The sequence below is a fragment of the Helicoverpa armigera genome, chromosome 15, assembly GCF_030705265.1.
Source record: "Helicoverpa armigera isolate CAAS_96S chromosome 15, ASM3070526v1, whole genome shotgun sequence".
Taxonomy (NCBI): Eukaryota; Metazoa; Arthropoda; class Insecta; order Lepidoptera; family Noctuidae; genus Helicoverpa; species Helicoverpa armigera.
Window position 1 is genome coordinate 2532572 of NC_087134.1, and position 22396 is coordinate 2554967.

At 40.7% G+C, this 22396-nt stretch overlaps 4 protein-coding genes across 4 annotated transcripts; 2 read left to right on the plus strand and 2 right to left on the minus strand.

The window, feature by feature from the left end:
• Positions 1 to 258: 258 nt before the first annotated feature.
• LOC110371225 (tumor susceptibility gene 101 protein) lies at positions 259 to 5046 on the minus strand. Its single transcript, XM_021327371.3, has one exon. The coding sequence runs from the start codon at positions 4912 to 4914 to the stop codon at positions 3712 to 3714; it is 1203 nt and encodes a 400-aa protein (XP_021183046.3). The 5' UTR covers positions 4915 to 5046; the 3' UTR covers positions 259 to 3711.
• Positions 5047 to 5484: 438 nt separating this feature from the next.
• Rpl12 (Ribosomal protein L12) lies at positions 5485 to 7221 on the plus strand. Its single transcript, XM_021327438.3, has 4 exons — positions 5485 to 5660; positions 5739 to 5812; positions 6526 to 6706; positions 6995 to 7221. The coding sequence occupies exons 1-4, from the start codon at positions 5624 to 5626 to the stop codon at positions 7195 to 7197; spliced, it is 495 nt and encodes a 164-aa protein (XP_021183113.2). The 5' UTR covers positions 5485 to 5623; the 3' UTR covers positions 7198 to 7221.
• A 3205-nt stretch (positions 7222 to 10426) lies between these two features.
• On the plus strand, positions 10427 to 21006 carry LOC110371307 (MAU2 chromatid cohesion factor homolog). Its single transcript, XM_049845126.2, has 13 exons — positions 10427 to 10448; positions 10479 to 10718; positions 10906 to 11085; positions 11988 to 12110; positions 12505 to 12633; positions 14589 to 14697; positions 15205 to 15369; positions 15575 to 15775; positions 17716 to 17825; positions 18013 to 18114; positions 18304 to 18407; positions 18731 to 18933; positions 19263 to 21006. The coding sequence occupies exons 2-13, from the start codon at positions 10494 to 10496 to the stop codon at positions 19436 to 19438; spliced, it is 1827 nt and encodes a 608-aa protein (XP_049701083.1). The 5' UTR covers positions 10427 to 10448; positions 10479 to 10493; the 3' UTR covers positions 19439 to 21006.
• Positions 20858 to 22362, minus strand: LOC110371309 (uncharacterized). Its single transcript, XM_021327484.3, has 3 exons — positions 22053 to 22362; positions 21608 to 21789; positions 20858 to 21424 (listed from the first exon to the last, which is right to left on the minus strand). The coding sequence occupies exons 1-3, from the start codon at positions 22206 to 22208 to the stop codon at positions 21214 to 21216; spliced, it is 549 nt and encodes a 182-aa protein (XP_021183159.1). The 5' UTR covers positions 22209 to 22362; the 3' UTR covers positions 20858 to 21213.
• Positions 22363 to 22396: the final 34 nt, after the last annotated feature.

Below are 22396 nucleotides of genomic sequence, written 5' to 3' on the forward strand. Positions count from 1 at the left end.
TACGATTTAGCTTGACGAAGCCTTTGGAGCCTTTAGTGAACCTAATAACAAAAAAAAATCATCATCATCTCAGCCATATGACGTCCACTGCTGAACATAGGCCACCCCCTTAGATCTCCACAGATACCTCTTGGAGGCAACCTGCATCCAGCGTCACCTTTATAAGGTCATCTGTCGACCTTGTTAAAAAAAAAATGTTCCCTGTTTATTAGTATAGATGAAAATAAGGTTCCTCTTAACTACCAATGAAACATCATCTTGCTATTTTCGCATTTATTGTGACAAATATCAGTCAGCGCCGATTATATGCAATGCAAACTTAAACTATTTACATTCGTCAAGATACAAAAATGATTAACAGTTTATCTCTTTGAATGCCGGCTCCTGTTTGTGTATTGGTAAAAGCTAATCAATAAGAGTTAACACGATAATATTTTATCGCACACTATGTGTAAAGTGGATTAGTCAGCTATAGATATTCTTGTTGTAAGAGGGTTGATTCATAGAATATCTCTAATCAGGCGTCGTCTGATATCAAGCTATCAAGCTTCGACCCGATTTCATGATTGAAATCTATACGATATAATTTATTTGATCATCTAGGCTGCCACTTAGAAAGGTGGTTTAACTATACATGAACACTTCATCAATACACAAACAGGGGCATCTGACGGGACTTTCGCATGACAACATAATACACAACTTTGAGAAAATTCAAATAACAACAGTGTTGGGGCATAATCATTATAACAGTGTAGTGTATCAAACAAAATATTCGTCATGCAAAAATCCAGTTACAATTCAAGCTACGTACATAAAATATAATATACAATAAGCTGTACAAAGAAGGAACAAAGCAATCTCCATATCTTAAACAAAATCGATTAAATAAATTGCATTTATTCTTCTACAACGTGACAATTGTTTCTACAACACTTCTCAAATTAGTGAAAACAGTGACTTATATTAAATAGACAATTATTATAAACAAGAATATATGAAATAACACTACATTTAAACAATCCGTAACACCGATTTTATCACTACTAATATAAGAGTTTTCAATGAGTAATATTCAGTTATATTTTTTTACTTATAAGATCTTATTTACACAGTCTTAGTAGTGCAGAGCCTACTTACATTGCGGGGTAACTCGATAGAAGCGAGAGACAATTCTATAGACATTGAAAGAAATTGCTTGCTAACTAAAACTTCAATATAATCGATAATTACTAGCGTCACGCAAACGTTTCATTGCGAAGGTATATGCATCCTAAATAGTCTTAAACTAAGATTAAACTCTACTTAAATAGTCAAGGAGTCAGCGCGCAATTTCTTTCAGAGTCAATCATTGTTGAGAGTATATAAGTAGATCTATTTAATAACGGCGAGGAGCCTATATTATGTGCAGATTGATAGCTCGATGACATCATGACTACGACGGCGCAATTATCCTGGCCGTTAATTAGAAGACGAGCTGTACAGTCAACAAAAACCACAGCATACAGGCTAATGATATTCTTAGTAGTTGGCAAAGACTGGTGACAAAAACCTATAATAACATGAGCCTTAAACGATCATTTATATCGGCTACTGACCTATTTATTATATTGATGGATAGAAAGAGGACGCATAGCATCATGTCTTATTAAATATTCAAGACTGTCGCCTGAATAACATATGAAGGTCGGATTCCATTCTAGAGAAATACTAAAATATTGATCTTGTCTTGTTGAAGTAAATTTCTATAGATAAGCACTGTTACGGGTATCTCAGATCTACCTGTATTATAACTTTTTTGTTGACTGTACCTGCTAAGATTCATATAACACATAAAAATATCGTATGCTAACACCAAGATATGGTTAAATCTAATTATTCATTGCGTAATAAATGTGCCAATAACTTACTTTATATTTATTTATTTATATGTATAAAAGGGCACTACACTTCGTCTAGGTTTTTATAGGTCAGTGAACTGAAAATATGGAAACATTACAATGCAACAATGACTATAATATAGCCTTGACTTATATTTAACAGCGCCAGCCATTAGTTTTTCCATCTTAAACTTAAAGAAATCTGCCTACATAAATAGATACATAAACAAAATGTAGTGCCTCTGTAATAAGAGTTTACAAAATAGTAAATATTAATTACTATGCATTCCTTGCCTCGACATGGCACAATGATTTACAACCAGATCACAACGCCCTATAGCACTTCGGTTTATGTTGATGTTCGTATTATTGTCTACCACTTAATTACAACAACCCTGCATTTTGGATGCAAAACACACCAGAGCAACTGCTGAGTTTATTCATTGGTCTTACTTCATCATGTAATTAAAGATGTCACGAATGCCTGTTTAGCTTTTTTTGTAGTAAAATCAAATGTATAAGGAGTTACTGTTGCCTTTCAGGTAGGTAGCAAATTAAAATATTCAGACTGTTTACAATTGACAAATAAACAAATAGATTTATATCCTTGCAGGCCACGGTGTGAATTGCTCCTAAATTCTTTGATACGCGATATTTTGTCTCGATATGATATTGTAATAGCAAAAAAAACATAAATTTTACTAGAATAAAGTAGTTGCAATATTTAAACTTGTAATTTATTTTTGTGGTTAAAAAGCTTCTATCAAAGTCACACAAATAAACTACATTGTTATCTCTTAGCTATTTCCTTTGAAGTAAAACATGGTTAGAGATAAATATATAACATCTGACTCACTATCTGTCTGTCTGCCTCGTCCCTCACTTAATGTTTTATCTAGCTATCAATATAACATTTATTTAATGGGCTACAAGGAATCCCCTCAATGATAAACACATCAAATAGTTTTTGATTTGAAACTGACTTGATAACATCTCAGCTCTAAATTGAATCTCAAGACTACAGCTGTACATAGTTAGTTAGCTGAACATTATGATTTTGATACTATTTACTAAGGTTTACATGCTATAATGATGGTAAACAAGTATGTCTAAGATATAGGGACTAACAAGTGACAAGTTACATCTATGTTCTAGTCTATGATTACATAATAAATGCAAATATCCTAGATACACAGTGCATAACAATATAACTTGCATTATGCACTTTTATGATAACCGTTCAATGTGATAAATGAGGTTTTCCACACCGAAATGAATCAAGTCATACAGGAGTATGAATCTCATAATTTGGAATAAGATACACCATTAAGGACCTATGATAATAAAACGGATACCAAAGACATTTGGATAATAGTTTATTTACATTTTTGAATGCTTACTTATTTTTATTTCATAGAAATGCCACATAAAATATAAGCAAAGACTTCATGTAAACACAATAACCTGTTTTTATCATGTTTGTTATGAGTCTCAGTTATTGCAGATCAATCTATTGTAAGTCTTTAGCTTTCTATTTTATGCTGCTCTCTAAGGGTAAGCCAGGAATTACCATAAAATTGTACAATAACTATAAGCATGTTTCATCTCAGCTGTCAAGACATATACATATTTAAGACATACAGGAAATAGATATAGATTATAAACCAGGATAGTATAGTTATATAGTTCTGAAGGCATTAACCTAAATTGCCCTCAACAAGTCCACAACATGATGCAACTTTACATGACTCATCACCGTTTACATACAAATCACAGAGTATTTCATTTCTGGCAAGAATTTATGGGTACATTGCCAGAAACGACGCCACTATTAGCACGCCAGCTGAGCCTTCTGCCGACACTTGTGCATCAGGGCACGCAGGGTGAACTGTCGACGGGCCAGGGTGCGCACTTGCTTCAAGAACGTGTCCAAGTCAATAACCTCTTTGCGTAATGCCTCTCCCATGTAGTATATAGCATCTTCCAGAGTAGCTTCTTCAGCGAAAGCATTCAACAGCTGTGAGTACAGTGGAGCAGTGGTCACAACTGCCTCATCCACATCAATGCCCTCTTGTTCCTGCAAGCGGTCTATAGCAGTATGCAATTCTTTCTCTTTCTCCTGCAATATTGTCACATTTTTATCTAATTCTGCTCTCTCCCTCTGTAATCTTGAAAGAATATCTTCTAGACGAGACTTCCCTTCACGGAGCTCCTGCTGTGTGCGACGAAGGGTTTCCAGTTCTGCCTGAGATTGAAGAGATTGTTCCTTAAGCCTCCTTCGTAGTTTGTCTTCCACAGCAGATAAGAGGGATGCTTTAATATGTTCCTCTGTGATAGTTCCGCCAGCAACATCTGCTGTACCGGGTCCATAGCCTGCTGCCGGTGGGTATGGAGTAGTTGAAGCGACAGGAGGGTATGACAAGCCATTGGTACCCCCCACTGCACCAGGATATGGCGCCCCATAACTTGGATAAGGCAGATTAGATGTTGTTGGATAAGGAGGTGCTGGGAAACCTGGTGGACCTCCCTGCGGGAATGGATATCCGGTCGGCTGTGGCATGAAGGAATTAACCGGGTAAGGCGCTCTTGTGTCATTACGCGGCTTTGAATAAACCGGAGGCAGCTCTCCAAAGGCAGTAACCATGCACTGAATAAGCTTCTGCAAAGTGGAGCCATTACCCGTCCATTCGTGTAAAAATGGTAGATATACTTTGCCGTTGCTGTCTACATATTTTGAAACTTTAATAGACATGTCTGACGTGGGTTTCACAAAACACAACGGCGCATTTTGTGGATGAGTGTCCATGAGCCAGATACATACAGGGATGTTGTAAAATGCGCCTTTATAATTAACGGGGATAGTACCTTCCAGGTTCAGCAGGTCTTTCCTAGCGCCGTTGTTGAACACAAAGGCTTCCAGACGATAGGTCAAACTTCTGTACACTTGAATCAAATTAGCTACTTCACGAGCCGTGTAGTCGCGATGTTTGTACTTAGAAAGATACTGCTTAAGCACAGCATCGTCGTTAGCCATGATTAGTTGGTTATTATACTAAAACACTTAACGAAATACAATGATTAATCGAAGAAAATTACACTGAGAAAAGCCACAATCAGAAATTCATACGGAATCACATCATTCATAGACAGCTGTAGTGATGTTATCAAACAACTTGACATTGATTTTTATAAAATCGACTATTTATTAAGTGGATATCGATTTTTTGTGATTTAGTCAATTACCGAATCAATAGGAAATTAGAATTATTTTCTTACTAACATTTATTGATTCAGTTGTTATGACATACGAATACATAAAATTATGAAGACACACGAAAATTTTAGTTTCGTAGAATAGAATTTAATTTATTATACAAAAATCAAAAACTGTATGGGTTTTCGCTTACAGGTAGAAGGAATTGATGTAGAAAGTTGTAGTATATCACATAATGTGCTTAACCAGCTCGAAAGGGTCGTTAATCAATCATATTCTGATTAAAGCAAGATGATTCTGTAGCAGAGTTAATCCTTTGGCTTTGCTCAAAAGACCTTTTTCCATTTAGCAGATTTAAAAAGTTGAAATCTGTCAAATCAAGCTTTTGTGTCCCAGTTTCTGACAATTTCTTTTTCCGGTGAGCTGTCAACGTTGCAGAACGTTCGATAGCAGTTCGCCTCTTTAATCCAAGTTAATCGCCTTGGAATAGTTTAAAATACTTTAATTTGTATTTTAAAAATACAGCACAATGCCGCCTAAGTTCGATCCAAATGAAATTAAAATCGGTAAGAGTTTGTACCAGTGGGAAACATGACCGGTTCTTGAGTGATAGTGTTCTTCACATTGTGTGTGTTATTTTTCAGTAAACCTGCGATGCGTGGGTGGAGAAGTTGGTGCTACTTCTTCCTTGGCCCCTAAAATCGGTCCTCTTGGTCTGGTGAGTAAATTTCTACTTAAAAAGTAATGTTTATAGAATCCTAACCTATAAACTTGGCATGGCAGTCCGAATACCTATTGATAACAATACCATTAATTGGTAAAGACAGAGACAACTCGATATACTTGCTGCTAGTGTGATTTACTTCTTGTTTTGATAGATTATTTCAGTTAAATGTAACTGTTTTGATGATTCTCCATATGGAGTTGGACAGTTTCGAAATCTAGTTGTCTCGCTATAAAGTTGATCATCCTGGGGGGTGCCTCCCTACCAGGCGCGTCCTTCCGGGTGGCGGATGGAAGGAACCCGCGACTCAGGATAATTTCCCTGTCGCGGCTACTCCGAATGTCCAATAAGGAGTCGCGGACCAGGCAATGTGACTGCCATGCTTTCTAGGTACTCTGACTCCTCTAGCGACATACCGTAAGTTTTTAACCTATTTATATTATGTCCTGAACACTATTAAAGCCTAAGCATAGTGTAGTAAGTTTCAATAACTAAAATTCTGTTAATTACAGATAAGGATCTAGCTACAATTCATAACTTTAAATCCATGGATATCTTACTATACCTGACAACTAAACAAGTTGATGTGATGGACTCACATGGTGCAATAATTATCTCCTACAAAAGTTCTTGTAAATTATACAAAATGTCAACAAAAAATCTTGTAAACTATATAAAATGTCTTACTAACTTATTTCCACTCACAGTCCCCCAAGAAGGTTGGTGACGACATTGCCAAAGCCACCAGCGACTGGAAAGGACTCAAGATCACTGTGCAGCTGATCGTACAGAACAGACAGGCCCAGATCTCTGTGGTGCCCTCTGCCGCTGCCCTCATCATCAGAGCACTGAAGGAGCCCCCACGTGACCGCAAGAAGCAGAAGAACAGTATGTATCTAGGCTATATTACAGATTTTACTTACCTATTCATAGTTCCCTGACCCCCTAAATAACAGTTTTATTATAATTCTCAAAAAATAGAAATGTCTGCATAATATAATATCCCCCAAATATTTTCTCATGTATTTGTGATATACAAAATGATGGATGGATTGTGTGAAAGTAGATATGGTAAGAAAGAATGTTACTTGTGAGATGTCAGCAGATTAGGAGAAGGGCAGGAGGATGATAATGATTTATGAATGAATATTAACTATTTCCTTCTTCTAATTTCAGTCAAGCACAACGGCAACATCACCCTTGAGGATGTTATCACTATTGCCAAGACCATGAGAGCCAGATCAATGGCCCGCTACCTGTCTGGCACAGTCAAGGAGATCCTCGGTACCGCACAGTCCGTCGGCTGCACAGTTGAGGGCAGGCCTCCTCATGACCTCATCAATGACATCAACACTGGTGCGCTTACCATTGATGAATAAACCTAACATCTAAGTACAACTAAATTGGTGTTTTATTATTTGTGACCTGGAGTATCGGTTCCCATAAATAGTAAGGCTAGAATTAACTTACCTATAGCAGGAAGTGTTATCTAGGTCTAGGAAAACGAATGTGGTGGAGTTTTTTACACACCTATCTTGTATTGAAGTTGTAGGGGTAGAAAGTACCAATCAACCAACTTATGGCTTACCAATAGATATAGGCCCCCTCTACTGTAGTCATAGAGTTCCTCTAACCTTCAGCACACGAGTTGCTGAAGAGATTATTGTGCCATTTCTTCAGCAAAAACAGGCAGTAAATGTGTGACGTTAAAAAATTGCTGTTTTGCATCTGAGTTTAAATAGTTTTGCTTGTATTCTACCTACCTCTATAAATACCAATATAATCTATAAATAAATAGGGCAAACATCCTAAGAAGAATTCATTGGGGTTATTCCCGCTCGGTAACTTAACAACTAACTTTTTTTCCCGATCGTCAACAGTGTTAACGAAAGGTTGTTACCGATCGGGAATAACCCATTTATTGTGCTTACTCGTACACACTACTCTGGGAAACTATAGGACAGAATTTAAAAAACCGCAGTTAAGAACTGTATCCCTTTTATTGAGGAAGGCTATAGGCTAATTTTTATCCGAGTGCGCTTAAGAGTTCCTACGGGATGCGTGTCCATTTCGACCGCGCGGCCACCTCATAATTTTTGATGAAACTTTGCCAGGAATTAGTAGTAATTTGTTACTTTTTACTCCTCTTTTCCTGAATTTGTTACAAAAAAAACCAAGCCGCTATGACAAAGAACAGTTGGCCGCTAGAACCGCCACTTGCCGTAGTCATCGCCCGTGATTACTCAGAAACTATACAATGCAGATAGACGAATGATACATCAAAAGAAAGGTCTTAATTTGTTAAATTTGTTACAAAAATAAAAAAGGTCAAAACGTAGATATACAAAAAGTTATGCAATGTTAAGTTTTCAGGTTATGAGTAGGTAAGTATATCACCGTAGGCACCAAATTAATAGAGGCTAATGTGTATAGAAAATTAGTCTTTAATTTGTTACAGCGAAAAAAGACAAAAAAATACTAGAAAGCAGGTTCAATAATATGTTAGAGTCGATTTTAGTTGGCCGCGCGGACGGCAATATGCCTAAAATACAATTTCGTTTTTCTCGTTATTAAAAGTAGGTTTTAACTTAATTAAAGTACTAGTCGATGGGTAACGTAACCTAGTTTGAATAAATATAGCTAATTTAACTGCAGCATTCGTATTTTAGGAGATATTTACAAAAACACAGTGGTATGAAACTGTATGAGAGTAGGGTGTCCATGCATTTTCACATATTCGAAATTTTCGTTATTCACGTCTTATTTTTTTAGGGAGAGTGCATACTTTATAAAAATCAAAGTCACAAATAGATTAAAATTTCTTTATTTACAATCAACACAAAGGCAAACAAATCAATTGTTTGCCTTTGTGTTAACACAATGTGTCAAAAATGTGACACAGAGTTGAAGGTGAACTTAAGCTAGGCGAGATCATAACATTTGATTTAAACGGAGCTGCAGACTCAGTTTTACTCACTGAATTGCCGATTACTCTTAGCATTAAGGATAATTATTATTTCTTAGTTGGTACTATAGAATTTATACCAGGCACAAAAATAGGCCACTATAAATGTCATTTTTTAAATAACAATAAATATTTTTGTTACGACGACAATTCTTTTAAAATTGAAATAAGTACCTCTAAGAAAATATGTCTACATTCTGTGTCACATATTTTCGTGTCAGTTAATTTATAAATATTATGTTAGTTTATGAAGATTTTATATTTATCTGGTTGTCTTTTATTACTTGATTTGTTTGCCTTTGTGTTGATTGTAAATAAAGAAATTTTAATCTATTTGTGACTTTGATTTTTATAAAGTAGGTACCTATGCACTCTCCCTAAAAAAATAAGACGTGAATAACGAAAATTTCGAATATGTGAAAATGCATGGACACCCTACTCTCATACAGTTTCATACCACTGTGTTTTTGTAAATATCTCCTAAAATACGAATGCTGCAGTTAAATTCGCTATATTTATTCAAACTAGGTTACGTTACCCATCGACTAGTACTTTAATTAAGCTAAAACCTACTTTTAATAACGAGAAAAACGAAATTGTATTTTAGGCATATTGCCGTCCGCGCGCCAACTAAAATCGACTCTAACATATTATTGAACCTGCTTTCTAGTATTTTTGTCTTTTTTCGCTGTAACAAATTAAAGACTAATTTTCTATACACATTAGCCTCTATTAATTTGGTGCCTACGGTGATATACTTACCTACTCATAACCTGAAAACTTAACATTGCATAACTTTTTGTATATCTACGTTTTGACCTTTTTTATTTTTGTAACAAATTTAACAAATTAAGACCTTTCTTTTGATGTATCATTCGTCTATCTGCATTGTATAGTTTCTGAGTAATCACGGGCGATGACTACGGCAAGTGGCGGTTCTAGCGGCCAACTGTTCTTTGTCATAGCGGCTTGGTTTTTTTTGTAACAAATTCAGGAAAAGAGGAGTAAAAAGTAACAAATTACTACTAATTCCTGGCAAAGTTTCATCAAAAATTATGAGGTGGCCGCGCGGTCGAAATGGACACCGGGATGCAGGTGGAACGGCTGGCCGAAGCAAGTAAATTAAAACCTATAATAAAATTAATGTCTATAATAAAGTCGGGAGATTTTAAAACAAGTTCAAAGCATGCATGGCACAGACAGCGGGGAGCTGCTTACTACTAGGTATGAGTTTCTTCGCGGTTTTACCCGCGTCCCTTGGGAGGTACTGTCTGAACCGGGATAATGTATAACCGAAATAGGTTTGTGGCATTTTCATAAAGCATTCCGAAGTCTGAAAGTGAGTAGTAGATACAGTCTCGTTCATCGGGTGACGGATTGCCGATGCCGTCTGTCCCATAGGACCATGATAATAGGGCAAAAGAGAGTTCACCTGTGTCTACGCGTGTGATTGTTAATTCTAATATGTCTTGCGCAGTTGGATGGATGGTCTCTTTAGAAAGAACAGCCACCATGGCTGACAATCAGCCAGGATGCCATTAGTATTACTATTGTATAAAATGATTTTTATAACTCTTGTTGTTTTTACGGTTTTTGGTCCTAATTTTTCATTGCAACTCTAATCTTGCACTGCGAGATTTTAGTCTGGCAACATCGTTCCCTCCAAGCAGAAATTTAGGGTATATATGTTCTGTGAGCAGAAATGTCAAAATGGCGTCAACGCAGGACGCTTGGTATATTTCTTTACTTGGTTTAGCAGAACATTTCCGTACATCGAATCCTCCTGACATAAAAAGTTGCATCCAGTGCCTACAAGCCGTATTTAATTTCAAACCACCACAAAGAGTCGAAGCCAGGACACATTTACAACTTGGAAATATTCTTTTGACACACACCAAAAACATCGACTTGGCGAGAACGCATTTAGAGCAGAGTGTAAGTTTTTTTTGTTGTTATTCGTACAGTTTGGGAGTATTACGTGTTCTGAAGAAGAATCAATCAGCACCGCGGGCTGTACCTGTAACATATGAACATGTTTAGCCCTATAAGATACTACTTTCTCAAAGTATGTAAACAAAGTTGAAGTGGGTCATATGGTGATTAAACAGTGTTGTGGTTTCAGTGGTGCATGTCACAGACTATCAATGGGTTTGACGATGTTAAGTTCGAGGCAGCAAGTGTGCTGGCAGATCTGTTTGAGGCCCAGGGCCAGCCGTCACATTCAAAGCCCATCCTACGGAAGGCCATTGAGTTGTCACAGCACAGTGTGTACTGGCACTGCAGACTTATATTCCAACTGGCAGTAAGTACATGCTCTATGTCATTTACATAACCTTTTGCTCTACATGTAGTGTTATTAGTGTTTACATGATTATTGACAACACATGAATTTGATAAATAAACAAATCCATCTCTCTGTATATTTGAACTAAATTTATTGCTGTAATGAAGATATAATTGCATTATACTGTGATCTTGAGTATGTAGTTGTTATAGAACATTTTATAAGGAAATAAGATTCAGTCATCACTTTAATTGGTCTTGTTTACTACTAATGATAACACTAGTGCTATCAATTTAATTGTTTTGACTCAAGTGATTGGTTTACACTTCTACAGAAGTTGTTTACTATCTTGTAGCATTTTCTATCTTTTTTATTTATGATTTTCTTTTTGTTTATGAACTTTTACTTCAGAATAGAATATTTGAAATCAACTTTCTTAGTATTTTACAGTTGGGTTAATTTATCTCAGTTTGTTGTTGGCAAATTATTTATTTTGATTTTCACCATTATGTTGCATTTTAAGTGCATGTCATTTCCTGTTGGTTTTATGTTGGTAATAACTATTGCAATTCATGTTTCATTTTTTTTTTTGGTATTTATCCTTATTTGTGCTATGTAAATAAACAAAAAATTATGTACTAAATAATTATTGATAATTAAAAAAAAAAAATATTATCATACTTCTCACTTTGTTGGACAATATGAATAACATTTATACAAGATTTCATATTTTTTTAGGTCAGTAAAAAGTTTTGGTGATTTGAAGATCATTTAATTCTTCCTTATTATTATGTATAGGGCAACTATCTGACATATAGGTTAATTCCATTTTTGTGGTTTTTTAATTTTCTGTAATTTAACTGAGGTCTAAAAAAAATAAAAAAATAGTATACAATTTTATAACATGAGATTACTTTCAGCAAATCCACGCAACTGAGAAAGAGTATGAGGTGGCAAGCAGTTTGCTAGGCGTTGGAGTGGATTATGCACAGATATCCAATGTGGCTTACACACGCGTCCTTTTCTTACTCAGTAGGGTTATGGTAAGTGTACTGTTACTTTTTTTTTTGCCAACTTACCCACCCTAGGTTGTACCATGTAACTATGTATTACAATAACCAGCTTTCAAATCGCTGATTTGATCAATTGGAAGTAATTTCTAGATAGCCTACCCTAAGTACAATTTTTAACTGTCAAAATATGTATCTTAGTGTTTCAAATGTCCAAAGAACCCATTATTACATACTCTCCATCACCCAATCGCCAAGGGAGGGTCAATTTAAAAAGAAAACGGCTATGTTTAAATCTCTAATTGCAAGACTGAGATAACTTATCAGAAAAGTCAATACATCTGTAAGCTTCAAGTGCTGCCATCTACCATCAAAGCTATAAAACAATATTGTATAACAAATAAACAAGTTTTGTTAATTGTTGCAGCTGTTGTTAATAGACAAGAGGATCACAGAAGTGTTACCACTTTTGAACCAGGCGGGACACCTAGTGGATGCCTGGACCGGCAGTGTTCACCAGAAAGAGTACCTTAAAGTCTTCTTCCTTGTTCTGCAGGTATGTTGTCTTTATATTGGCTGTATTGCGCGGTTTCATCTGTGCCCCGAGAATTGTTACCTGTACCAAAATAAAAACTTACCCTTAATGATATGGCTCTCATTGGAACTTTCAAACTTGGTTATTTATGAATCTAAATTTGTGACATAAGGTAAAAAGGTGATTAATGCTCAATCCTTCTCTGTGTGAGAGGAGGCCTGTGCCCAGCAGTGGGACGATAAAAAGGCTGTAACAGTAAGGTCCGAAAAGTTTGGGAGCACTCTCTCTATTATAAAATTACATAGGATCAAAGTTTCCAACTTTACTAATATTTAGTAATCGTGCATGTTGAAGCTTAAAAATAAAGATTAATGTTGAAGCATATAAATGCATACAAGAGCAATTTCATTATGTTAATGTAAAGATAATGACAGCATAAGAAACACTAAGGTAACTTCTAAGAAATTGGCAAAAAGTACCTATGTTAGACAATCAATAGAATCTTCATTATAACTTGGAAGACAATAGACTTATTAACACTACATAGCAAGGTTAGTTAGTTGTTGGTATACAAATGTAAAAATAATTGTTTATTTATCCTTAAACTTGTACTTGTATGTGTGTATTCTTGTAGGAGATACAATAAAGAGTTGTGTTTCTGTTAGGAGTTACTTCCACTTTCATATAAAACTGCTGAACACGAAAATAAAACTTGAATTTACAAGGCTAGTGTTATTAGTAAGACCCAACTGATGTGTTGATTACAAGCCGGCCGGGGCTGCGGGATTGTTCGAAAGAGTTACCGCAGCTCTGGTACATATAAGGCCAAGGAAATGATGGGTTTTAGTTAGTAAGAGTCTGACACTCCCTCTGGCTGCTAACCCACCGTGGGCAGAGTCATTTGATTTCCAATAAAAAATAAAACGGGTGTTGGTTATAACTAATGTCCGACCGAACTTTCGGTTTCGGTTTCGGTTTCGGCCGAGTTTCGGCCAAAAATCAAGTCTCGGCTGCAGTTTCGGTTTCGGCCAAAATCGGCCGAAACTTTTGCCGAAACCGAAACTTATCTCGCAAGGTCACGCACGTTCGCCTAACTTCGTTTTCCGCGGCAAAGCTGTGTCGTAAGCCGTCGGCTCTGTTCGGGAATCATCGTGTGCCGTTCGGATAGCTCCGTAGTAATGCAATAAAACTTAGTCAGTGCGTGTGCGTCCGACGGAAACATTATTTGGAGGTAATGTTTTGATGGAACTGATAACATGTAAGTGTTTGTTTTGTTTCTGGACTTGAATGATTTATATAGTTAATTAAATATTGAGTCAATAACTGTTTTGTTGTTATTAACAAATGAAGTCACATGTTAAAAAAGAAATTGTAAGTAAATAAAAAATGTGAAGTGTTTAATTTCATAAATTACGTTTTATAGGTAATCTTATCCGAGATTTGTTTTTCATTCTGATGACCTATTGTCCGATTGTTATTGTTACGGTTTTATTTTTAATTGTTTCAGAGTAAAATGTCACAACGAGAAACAAATCCGATTTGGCAGTACTTTGATAAAAGTATCAGTGATACATCAAAAGCTGTTTGCAAGGATTTATTGTATTAAATAAATGATTACAATACCTACAACATACTGAATTAATATACTGTGTTTCCACTTCATGCCCTAATTAATGCAAAATAATGGTAAAAACACCAAATTTCCGTATTTTAAGAAATTTTATACTTGACCATGTGAGTTTCGGTTTCGGCCGAAACTGAAGCAACGGCCGAACATTCGGTTTCGGTTTCGGTTTCGGCTGGAAAACCAGTTTCGGTCGGACACTAGTTATAACCTTGATTACGTTATAAATGTACAGATTAATCGGAAATTGGATGGATGTGCCCACAAATTGTTTTGGGTCACATCCTATCACAACTTTTTTGTTTGTAACGACACTATTTCTCCGTTCTTGAACTGAGCAATTTGTGGTCAGGTATGTCACTACTTAATGGCGGGGCAGGTGAAGAGCGTGAAGCCGTGCCTCAAGCAGCTGCAGCAGAGCATACAGACCATCATGGCGCCGACGTGGCCAGATGATGACGGTAAGTTCACAATTATAGTTTAATATTTTTGTATATGTATTTGTACCTACACTAACTCTTCTGGTGTTTCACTCGTAGTGTGCAGCATTCCCAGACATTATTTCAGTTACGATATATCATAATTTTATTAGCTTCCAGCCTACTACGTCCTCTGAAGTTCCAACTCTGAAACTTTTCGTAAAATGTCATGACATGAAATCATTTAATTATATATTTGAATACTGTATGAATAGCATTGTTGCCGTCTACAGACATACCTTAAATTTCAACGGAATTAACGTTGTATTCGTAATAAATTGTTCGACTTTTTTCAACATAAACTATAAATAAATCCTTTCTCATGCTGACCCAGTAAGCTTCGGCACACACATGCAAGTTTAACTGAGCCATTCAACTGACGTGGATTTTTATAACCTATCAGATTACAAATTGGACATAATTGACCAACCAAAACAATGGATAGATAGGTAATAGAATAGTAGAACCTACATGCGTTTATTTATTTAGCGGTGTGCGGCACGGCGCAAGGCGAGTCGTTCGTGTGGCTCTCCCGGCAGCAGCTGTACGTGCTGGTGTACCTCGTCACCGTGATGCACTCGGCGCAGGCCGGCTACATGGAGAAGGCACACAAGTACACCGAGAAGGCGCTCGCGCAGATCGATAAGCTTACATGTGAGTTTATGTTAAACTTTTGTGAAATGAATGGGGTTTTTTAATTTATTGTATTACTATTTTAATGTGTTATTTGTAGTTAATTTGTAATCGCAGCAGACCAGTTTTACTTCTCCCACATATTTTACAGTGACACTTTCGTTTATGTGTTAATGTTTAGTCTGTTCCATAGTATTTGTATTAAAGTGTCAAATTTTTCAAACAGCAAAATCAAGCGACGAAAAAGACAAGTGCGAGAAGGAGGAGAGAGAGCAGGCGCGGAGCCGGAAGGGCGCCATCTTGGCGTGGCGCCTGCGCATGGCGCTGGTGGAGCACGCGGCGCTGTGCCGCCTGGTGGCGGGCGGCAAGGCGCATGCGCTGCACGAGATAGCCCGCGCCGCGCATCTGCTCACACAGGCGCCTGAGCGTGAGTATACTGTCTAGTGGCGCTGCGCATGGCGCTGGTGGAGCACGCGGCGCTGTGCCGCCTGGTGGCGGGCGGCAAGGCGCATGCGCTGCACGAGATAGCCCGCGCCGCGCATCTGCTCACACAGGCGCCTGAGCGTGAGTATACTGTCTAGTGGCGCTGCGCATGGCGCTGGTGGAGCACGCGGCGCTGTGCCGCCTGGTGGCGGGCGGCAAGGCGCATGCGCTGCACGAGATAGCCCGCGCCGCGCATCTGCTCACACAGGCGCCTGAGCGTGAGTATACTGTCTAGTGGCGCTGCGCATGGCGCTGGTGGAGCACGCGGCGCTGTGCCGCCTGGTGGCGGGCGGCAAGGCGCATGCGCTGCACGAGATAGCCCGCGCCGCGCATCTGCTCACACAGGCGCCTGAGTGTGAGTATACTGTCTAGTGGCGCTGCGCATGGCGCTGGTGGAGCGCGGCGCTGTGCCGCCTGGTGGCGGGCGGCAAGGCGCATGCGCTGCACGAGATAGCCCGCGCCGCGCATCTGCTCACACAGGCGCCTGAGTGTGAGTATACTGTCTAGTGGCGCTGCGCATGGCGCTGGTGGAGCACGCGGCGCTGTGCCGCCTGGTGGCGGGCGGCAAGGCGCATGCGCTGCACGAGATAGCCCGCGCCGCGCATCTGCTCACACAGGCGCCTGAGCGTGAGTATACTGTCTAGTGGCGCTGCGCATGGCGCTGGTGGAGCACGCGGCGCTGTGCCGCCTGGTGGCGGGCGGCAAGGCGCATGCGCTGCACGAGATAGCCCGCGCCGCGCATCTGCTCACACAGGCGCCTGAGCGTGAGTATACTGTCTAGTGGCGCTGCGCATGGCGCTGGTGGAGCACGCGGCGCTGTGCCGCCTGGTGGCGGGCGGCAAGGCGCATGCGCTGCACGAGATAGCCCGCGCCGCGCATCTGCTCACACAGGCGCCTGAGCGTGAGTATACTGTCTAGTGGCGCTGCGCATGGCGCTGGTGGAGCACGCGGCGCTGTGCCGCCTGGTGGCGGGCGGCAAGGCGCATGCGCTGCACGAGATAGCCCGCGCCGCGCATCTGCTCACACAGGCGCCTGAGCGTGAGTATACTGTCTAGTGGCGCTGCGCATGGCGCTGGTGGAGCACGCGGCGCTGTGCCGCCTGGTGGCGGGCGGCAAGGCGCATGCGCTGCACGAGATAGCCCGCGCCGCGCATCTGCTCACACAGGCGCCTGAGCGTGAGTATACTGTCTAGTGGCGCTGCGCATGGCGCTGGTGGAGCACGCGGCGCTGTGCCGCCTGGTGGCGGGCGGCAAGGCGCATGCGCTGCACGAGATAGCCCGCGCCGCGCATCTGCTCACACAGGCGCCTGAGCGTGAGTATACTGTCTAGTGGCGCTGCGCATGGCGCTGGTGGAGCACGCGGCGCTGTGCCGCCTGGTGGCGGGCGGCAAGGCGCATGCGCTGCACGAGATAGCCCGCGCCGCGCATCTGCTCACACAGGCGCCTGAGCGTGAGTATACTGTCTAGTGGCGCTGCGCATGGCGCTGGTGGAGCACGCGGCGCTGTGCCGCCTGGTGGCGGGCGGCAAGGCGCATGCGCTGCACGAGATAGCCCGCGCCGCGCATCTGCTCACACAGGCGCCTGAGCGTGAGTATACTGTCTAGTGGCGCTGCGCATGGCGCTGGTGTAGCACGCGGCGCTGCGTGGCAACTTCTTTTGAATTTAGAACGTCCCTCATTGATTTCCAAAAAACTGGTTCGAGCTTTCCTCAGTCTAGCACCCACCCACGATTCTCGTCGAATCGTCCGACCACATTGGTGGTCCCCTTTTTTTCCCCTAGATTCGATGCCTTTCGTTCCATCGGCCATCGGTTGTTCGTTCACTGGGCTACTTGACATGAAAACGTATCTTAACGTGTGTTACAATGACATTGTTCTGTGTACAGCGGCGACGGCAGCCCTGCACACGCCGCAGCTGCACTGCCTGCTGGGGCTGTACGCCATGTCCATGAACTGCATGGACGCCGCCGAGGCGCAGTTCCACACTGCCATTAATGTGAGTCGCATGTATTGAAAATTTGTCTCTTTCATCGTAATCTGATAATTTTCTTGGAGCTAGGATAAGCTAAAAAAATAAAAATTATATTTTTTATATTGCGCTAAGAATCACAGAAATGACAGACAAAGTCGGGTCATGAGCTTCAGTTGACAATTGTAAATTCTAATTCTTCTGTCTTTTTCAGATGTCACAAGAAAGAGATTTATGGATGTTCGCGAAACTGAACCTGGCTATTGTATATTTACGAGGGCGACGGGACAGCGAACTCACAATACTTATGGAACAAGTAAGTTAATTTTTATGACTAAGAGAAATTTTAACGTCATACAACTTAAATTTCTTTATCAAATGTTTTCGGACATACATATTTTTGAAGCTGCCTTTTGTCCACATACGGGACGTACTTCACACTGGAGGCAGGTGAAACCACCAAATGAATTCAGTTTATTCATAATATTACTGTAACTATGTTTAGGTTCGGCCGGAGTCGCTGCCGACGTACGCGCACGGGTTGCGGGCGGCGTCCTACTACGTGCTGGGCCTGCAGGCCTTCTTCCAGGCGCGGTACAACGAGGCCAAGTAAGATATCTCCTCTTATACTGTAAACTATCAAACATATGTCTAGCATTTTCTTAGGGTGCGTCCACAACTGGCGAAGCTTGCAAGTTGCATTGCGTGCATTATTATTCGAGCCTTGCACAAAACCAATGATGAGCCGCAACCATGCGATCCGGATCCGCAAATGTTCGCGGCACTTTCGCCAGATATTGACGCACCCTTGCATTTTGCCAGGGTCAGCTTTCAGTGGTTAGTAGATGCAGCGGAGTGACAGTATTTTAACTTTAAAACCGCAGTAAATATTTCACTGAACATCATCACAGCTTACCAACTTATTATTACAGGAGGTATCTCCGCGAGACTCTAAAGATGGCGAACGCGGAAGACTTGAACCGGCTGACGTCGTGCTCGCTGGTGCTGCTGGGACACATCTTCCTGTCCATCAACAACTCGCGCGAGAGCATGAACATGGTGACGCCCGCCATGCAGCTCGCCAGCAAGATACCCGACGTGCATGTGCAGTTGTGGGCCTCCGCTATACTGAAAGGTAGTAATACCATATACACCGTCAATTTTTTTTTATCTTTCTGATCCCGACACTTCATAGTATCATGAGTTAAGCTCGTTTAGCATGTTAGAACAACAAAATAAGCGAAAATAAATTTGAAACAAAATAGAATTCTATATGAGCAATAATGTATGACACCGCTGATGTTATAAAAGATGCAAGTTTTGTTCAATGCTTTTTGAATTTACCATCCTCTTCATCATCTGAATGGCCAGTGTCTACTGGAATAGTTAGCTTGCATTTCCTTTTACATCTGTGTGTACTAATTTTTCCAAATCTTCGATTTTAAATGGTGGCGTTTCCGACAGACCTGTACCGGCTGGCGGGCGACTCGGAGCGCGAGAACGAGGCGTACCAGATGCACTGCAACTTCTCGCAGGCGCTGCTGAAGGACCACTTCCAGGCGACGCAGCTGCCGCAGCACGCGCTCGTGCACTGGACGGCCGGCCCGCCGCCCGCCATAGCGCCGCCCGACCGCTCCTAGTGCGTCCGAGCCGGTGTTGTGCCCCGGCCGGCCGGCCCGCCGCCCGACCGCTCCTAGTGCGTCAGTGCTGTGCCAGTGACTGTGACACTCTAGTGCTACCCCGTGCCGCGTACTCGAGCTTCATCGCAACCGTCAATTAACATCATCCTCATCATACATCCTCACACTTGGGTTCATCTGTTAGGCTTGTACGGCAATGGTTAGTGCTCAATTGTATCCCAAATGTCATACATATGTTACTGAACAGATTTCGCCTTCATTTGTCTCCGGTCGAGACTTGGTGTGGTTTAGAATTGGTTTGTTATGCATTGTACATGATAGGTTATCATCTTGAGTGATTGTTGAGTTAGTAAGTTGTGACAATAATATCATATCAGACGAGTATGTGTCTGGGTGTATCGTGAGTGCACCGGTGTGTCGCGATACTGTTGTATATCGGTTCTCATATATTATGTCTGATCTCATTCATTTATCGTCATCACACGTGAAGCGACGCCAGGGGGAAGTTACCGTGACCAGTATCTAATGACATTTTCAATTGACTCAAAATATGGAGGGTTATTTTCGAAAAGTATTTTTTTAAGATTTGGTTTAATGGAAATGATTCGGAATTTCTAAGAATGTTGTTAGAGTTAAATTTTAAAGTTCGTTTGTAGACTGACTGCAAATCAACATCAACATGCACTTAATTTACTGCCCAATGTACAATTTGAGGTGTAATGCAAGTAGTTGTGAGTGCAGTTGTCTTCCAAGCTGCCTGAGTAAACTCCATGGTATCATAGTTTTGTTGCTTTCTTATGTAAATTCAGTGATTGTGAGTGCCAGTAGAAGATTATTTAGATGTAGCAGTAATGTTTCCCGGCTTCCCCCGCCGCTGGTGACGGGGCCACACTTCCTCAAGTACATGCACGTCTGTTGCTCGCTTTACCCGAAGACAACGCGCCAAAGGAGAGAGAGCATAATACATTGTCTTACTTTGCACAATACACAGTTGAATTGTGGGCAAACATTTTAAAATTTTAATTGTTTATGCAGATAATACGGACTGATATATAAATTAATTGTACATAATGTGTCAAAATATGAACCTGAGAAAGAACAAAACGTCTCATATTTATTATTATTAATATTAACTTTTATTTTATTAGTTATTTCCTTAGTAACTTGTTAGGAGTGAGCGGATGTTGTTGATATGCTGGTTAATTAATTTTATAGTAGCATTTTGTTGTTGCAGTCGGTCTCAATAGAATGTTTCACTACATAGTTTGTCACAATAACTGTTGATATCTTTCCATGTTCATATTATTTTTGTAATATAATGTAGAGACAGCCGTTTTCTTTATCACGAAACGACTTCTATTGAAATCGAACGCACCAACACTTGAATCACACAATCTTTCGTAAAAACAAAATTGAAAGAAATCTGTACACATATTTTATTTTAGTAATTCCCTTTCGAACAGTTAGATGTGGCCTTAGACAGAGGGTACACTTGCTGTTGTTAATATGTAAATAAAAGTTGAATTATTGTAAATAATAAAATTATAAAATATATGTTTTTTGCTATATATCGTCTGTTATTTACACAGTTTAAACAGAATATAAGACCCCTTATTATTGGTGGATTGAGTTTGGTGGTGACTGCGATGAACTTTTCCGTTTTGATCAGGAACAGCACGATCTTGACGAGTATCTTGTAGCCGAGGTTGGGGTCGTTGCTGTTCATCATGTGCAGGAGGAGTAGACTGAGCCAGTAGGTGGGAATGTTGGCGGCTTCAGTACAGATTGCAGGAGTACTCGCTGCAGATGGAGGTCTGGCCGCCGCTGGGCGAGGCGTAGTGCGGCGGGTCGGGCGCGGCGTTGCTGCGGCGGTAGAAGGTGTGGCGCAGCACGAAGCTGCGGCCGCGGTGCACGTCCCGCGCCCGCTGCCGCGCGGCCTTCTGCTGCCAGCCGTAGTCCCAGCTCGTCACCACGCGGTAGAGGTACCTGCACATGTCAAGGGAAATTACCATCTCTGTACTAAATCCTTATAGGAAGAATTGAAACCAGGTATCGCTGCAAATTGCCGAAGCATTGCGTATTGTCCGTTCTGGTTCCATAGAAGAGACAAACTTTGATGGACACGAGTTGAAACTGGACTAAAATGATATAAATGTAGCTTTTACTAACTTGTCCTCTGGAGCTTTTTTGTATCTTTCATTCAAATATCTGTAAACGGCGCCTTTCTCCGTGCTCTTATGGAGAATGTCCAGTACTTCTTGTTCTACGGGCATCATCATGCCGTCCTCTTCTGTGGGCTTAATCTGACGCATCGGGACTACGGTCGGTGGCTCCAGAGGTTCGTCCAGGCGCTATAACAAATTTTTGATATCAAGATGTGAAGACCCGCATACTAGATCGCAGATGAGAGTGAAGGAATAGTGAGTGCACCAAATTGCTGTTCAAATAAGCTGTTAGTCATACGTCTAATAATACCATCCATTATCTAAGGAGGCCGTGTACTGCTTAACCGGACTTTTCCCTGTGGATGCCTAGAATTTAAGGCCTCCAGCCAGGGGTGCGGTAAAACCTGATAGCTACTTGTATTTATATAAAATAAAGGCGTAAACCATACCCGCATGAGTTCCTCAGCGAGAACGATGGAGGCATCGATTTCCCGCACTTGGTTCTCTTTAGCGGCCTGCAATACTTTCAGTAAGTTGTTCTGGTACCATTTTCGGTTTCGGCGCTCCGACCTTTCGGCTGCGTCCGTGTAGAAGGCGTGAGCCATCCTGATCAGTTCTAGAATATTTGGTAACAAAGGATTTGGTGCATAGTTTATTATATAAAAAACTGCAATAGGTGGCTAAAATTGGCTATTGTTAAATTTTGAGATGACAACAGCAATTGTCAGCCTCGAACGTGACATAGAGCTTTGTTTCGTTTTCAGAAGTCATAGCAGAAATCATAATTGCCATT

Bases quoted from the DNA above. Each gene is read 5' to 3' on its own strand.
- LOC110371225 (XM_021327371.3), bottom strand. From the start codon at position 4,914: ATGGCTAACGACGATGCTGTGCTTAAGCAGTATCTTTCTAAGTACAAA.
- Rpl12 (XM_021327438.3), top strand. From the start codon at position 5,624: ATGCCGCCTAAGTTCGATCCAAATGAAATTAAAATCG. The intron at 5,661-5,738 runs GTAAGAGTTTGT...GTTATTTTTCAG, and splicing joins TCCAAATGAAATTAAAATCG to TAAACCTGCGATGCGTGGGT. The intron at 6,707-6,994 runs GTATGTATCTAG...TTCTAATTTCAG, and splicing joins CCGCAAGAAGCAGAAGAACA to TCAAGCACAACGGCAACATC.
- LOC110371307 (XM_049845126.2), top strand. From the start codon at position 10,494: ATGGCGTCAACGCAGGACGCTTGGTATATTTCTTTACTTGGTTTAGCA. The intron at 11,086-11,987 runs GTAAGTACATGC...GATTACTTTCAG, and splicing joins GACTTATATTCCAACTGGCA to CAAATCCACGCAACTGAGAA. The intron at 18,408-18,730 runs GTAAGATATCTC...TTATTATTACAG, and splicing joins GCGCGGTACAACGAGGCCAA to GAGGTATCTCCGCGAGACTC.
- LOC110371309 (XM_021327484.3), bottom strand. From the start codon at position 22,208: ATGGCTCACGCCTTCTACACGGACGCAGCCGAAAGGTCGGAGCGCCGA. The intron at 21,790-22,052 runs GTATGGTTTACG...AATTTGTTATAG, and splicing joins TCGCTGAGGAACTCATGCGG to CGCCTGGACGAACCTCTGGA. The intron at 21,425-21,607 runs GTTAGTAAAAGC...TGACATGTGCAG, and splicing joins AAAAAAGCTCCAGAGGACAA to GTACCTCTACCGCGTGGTGA.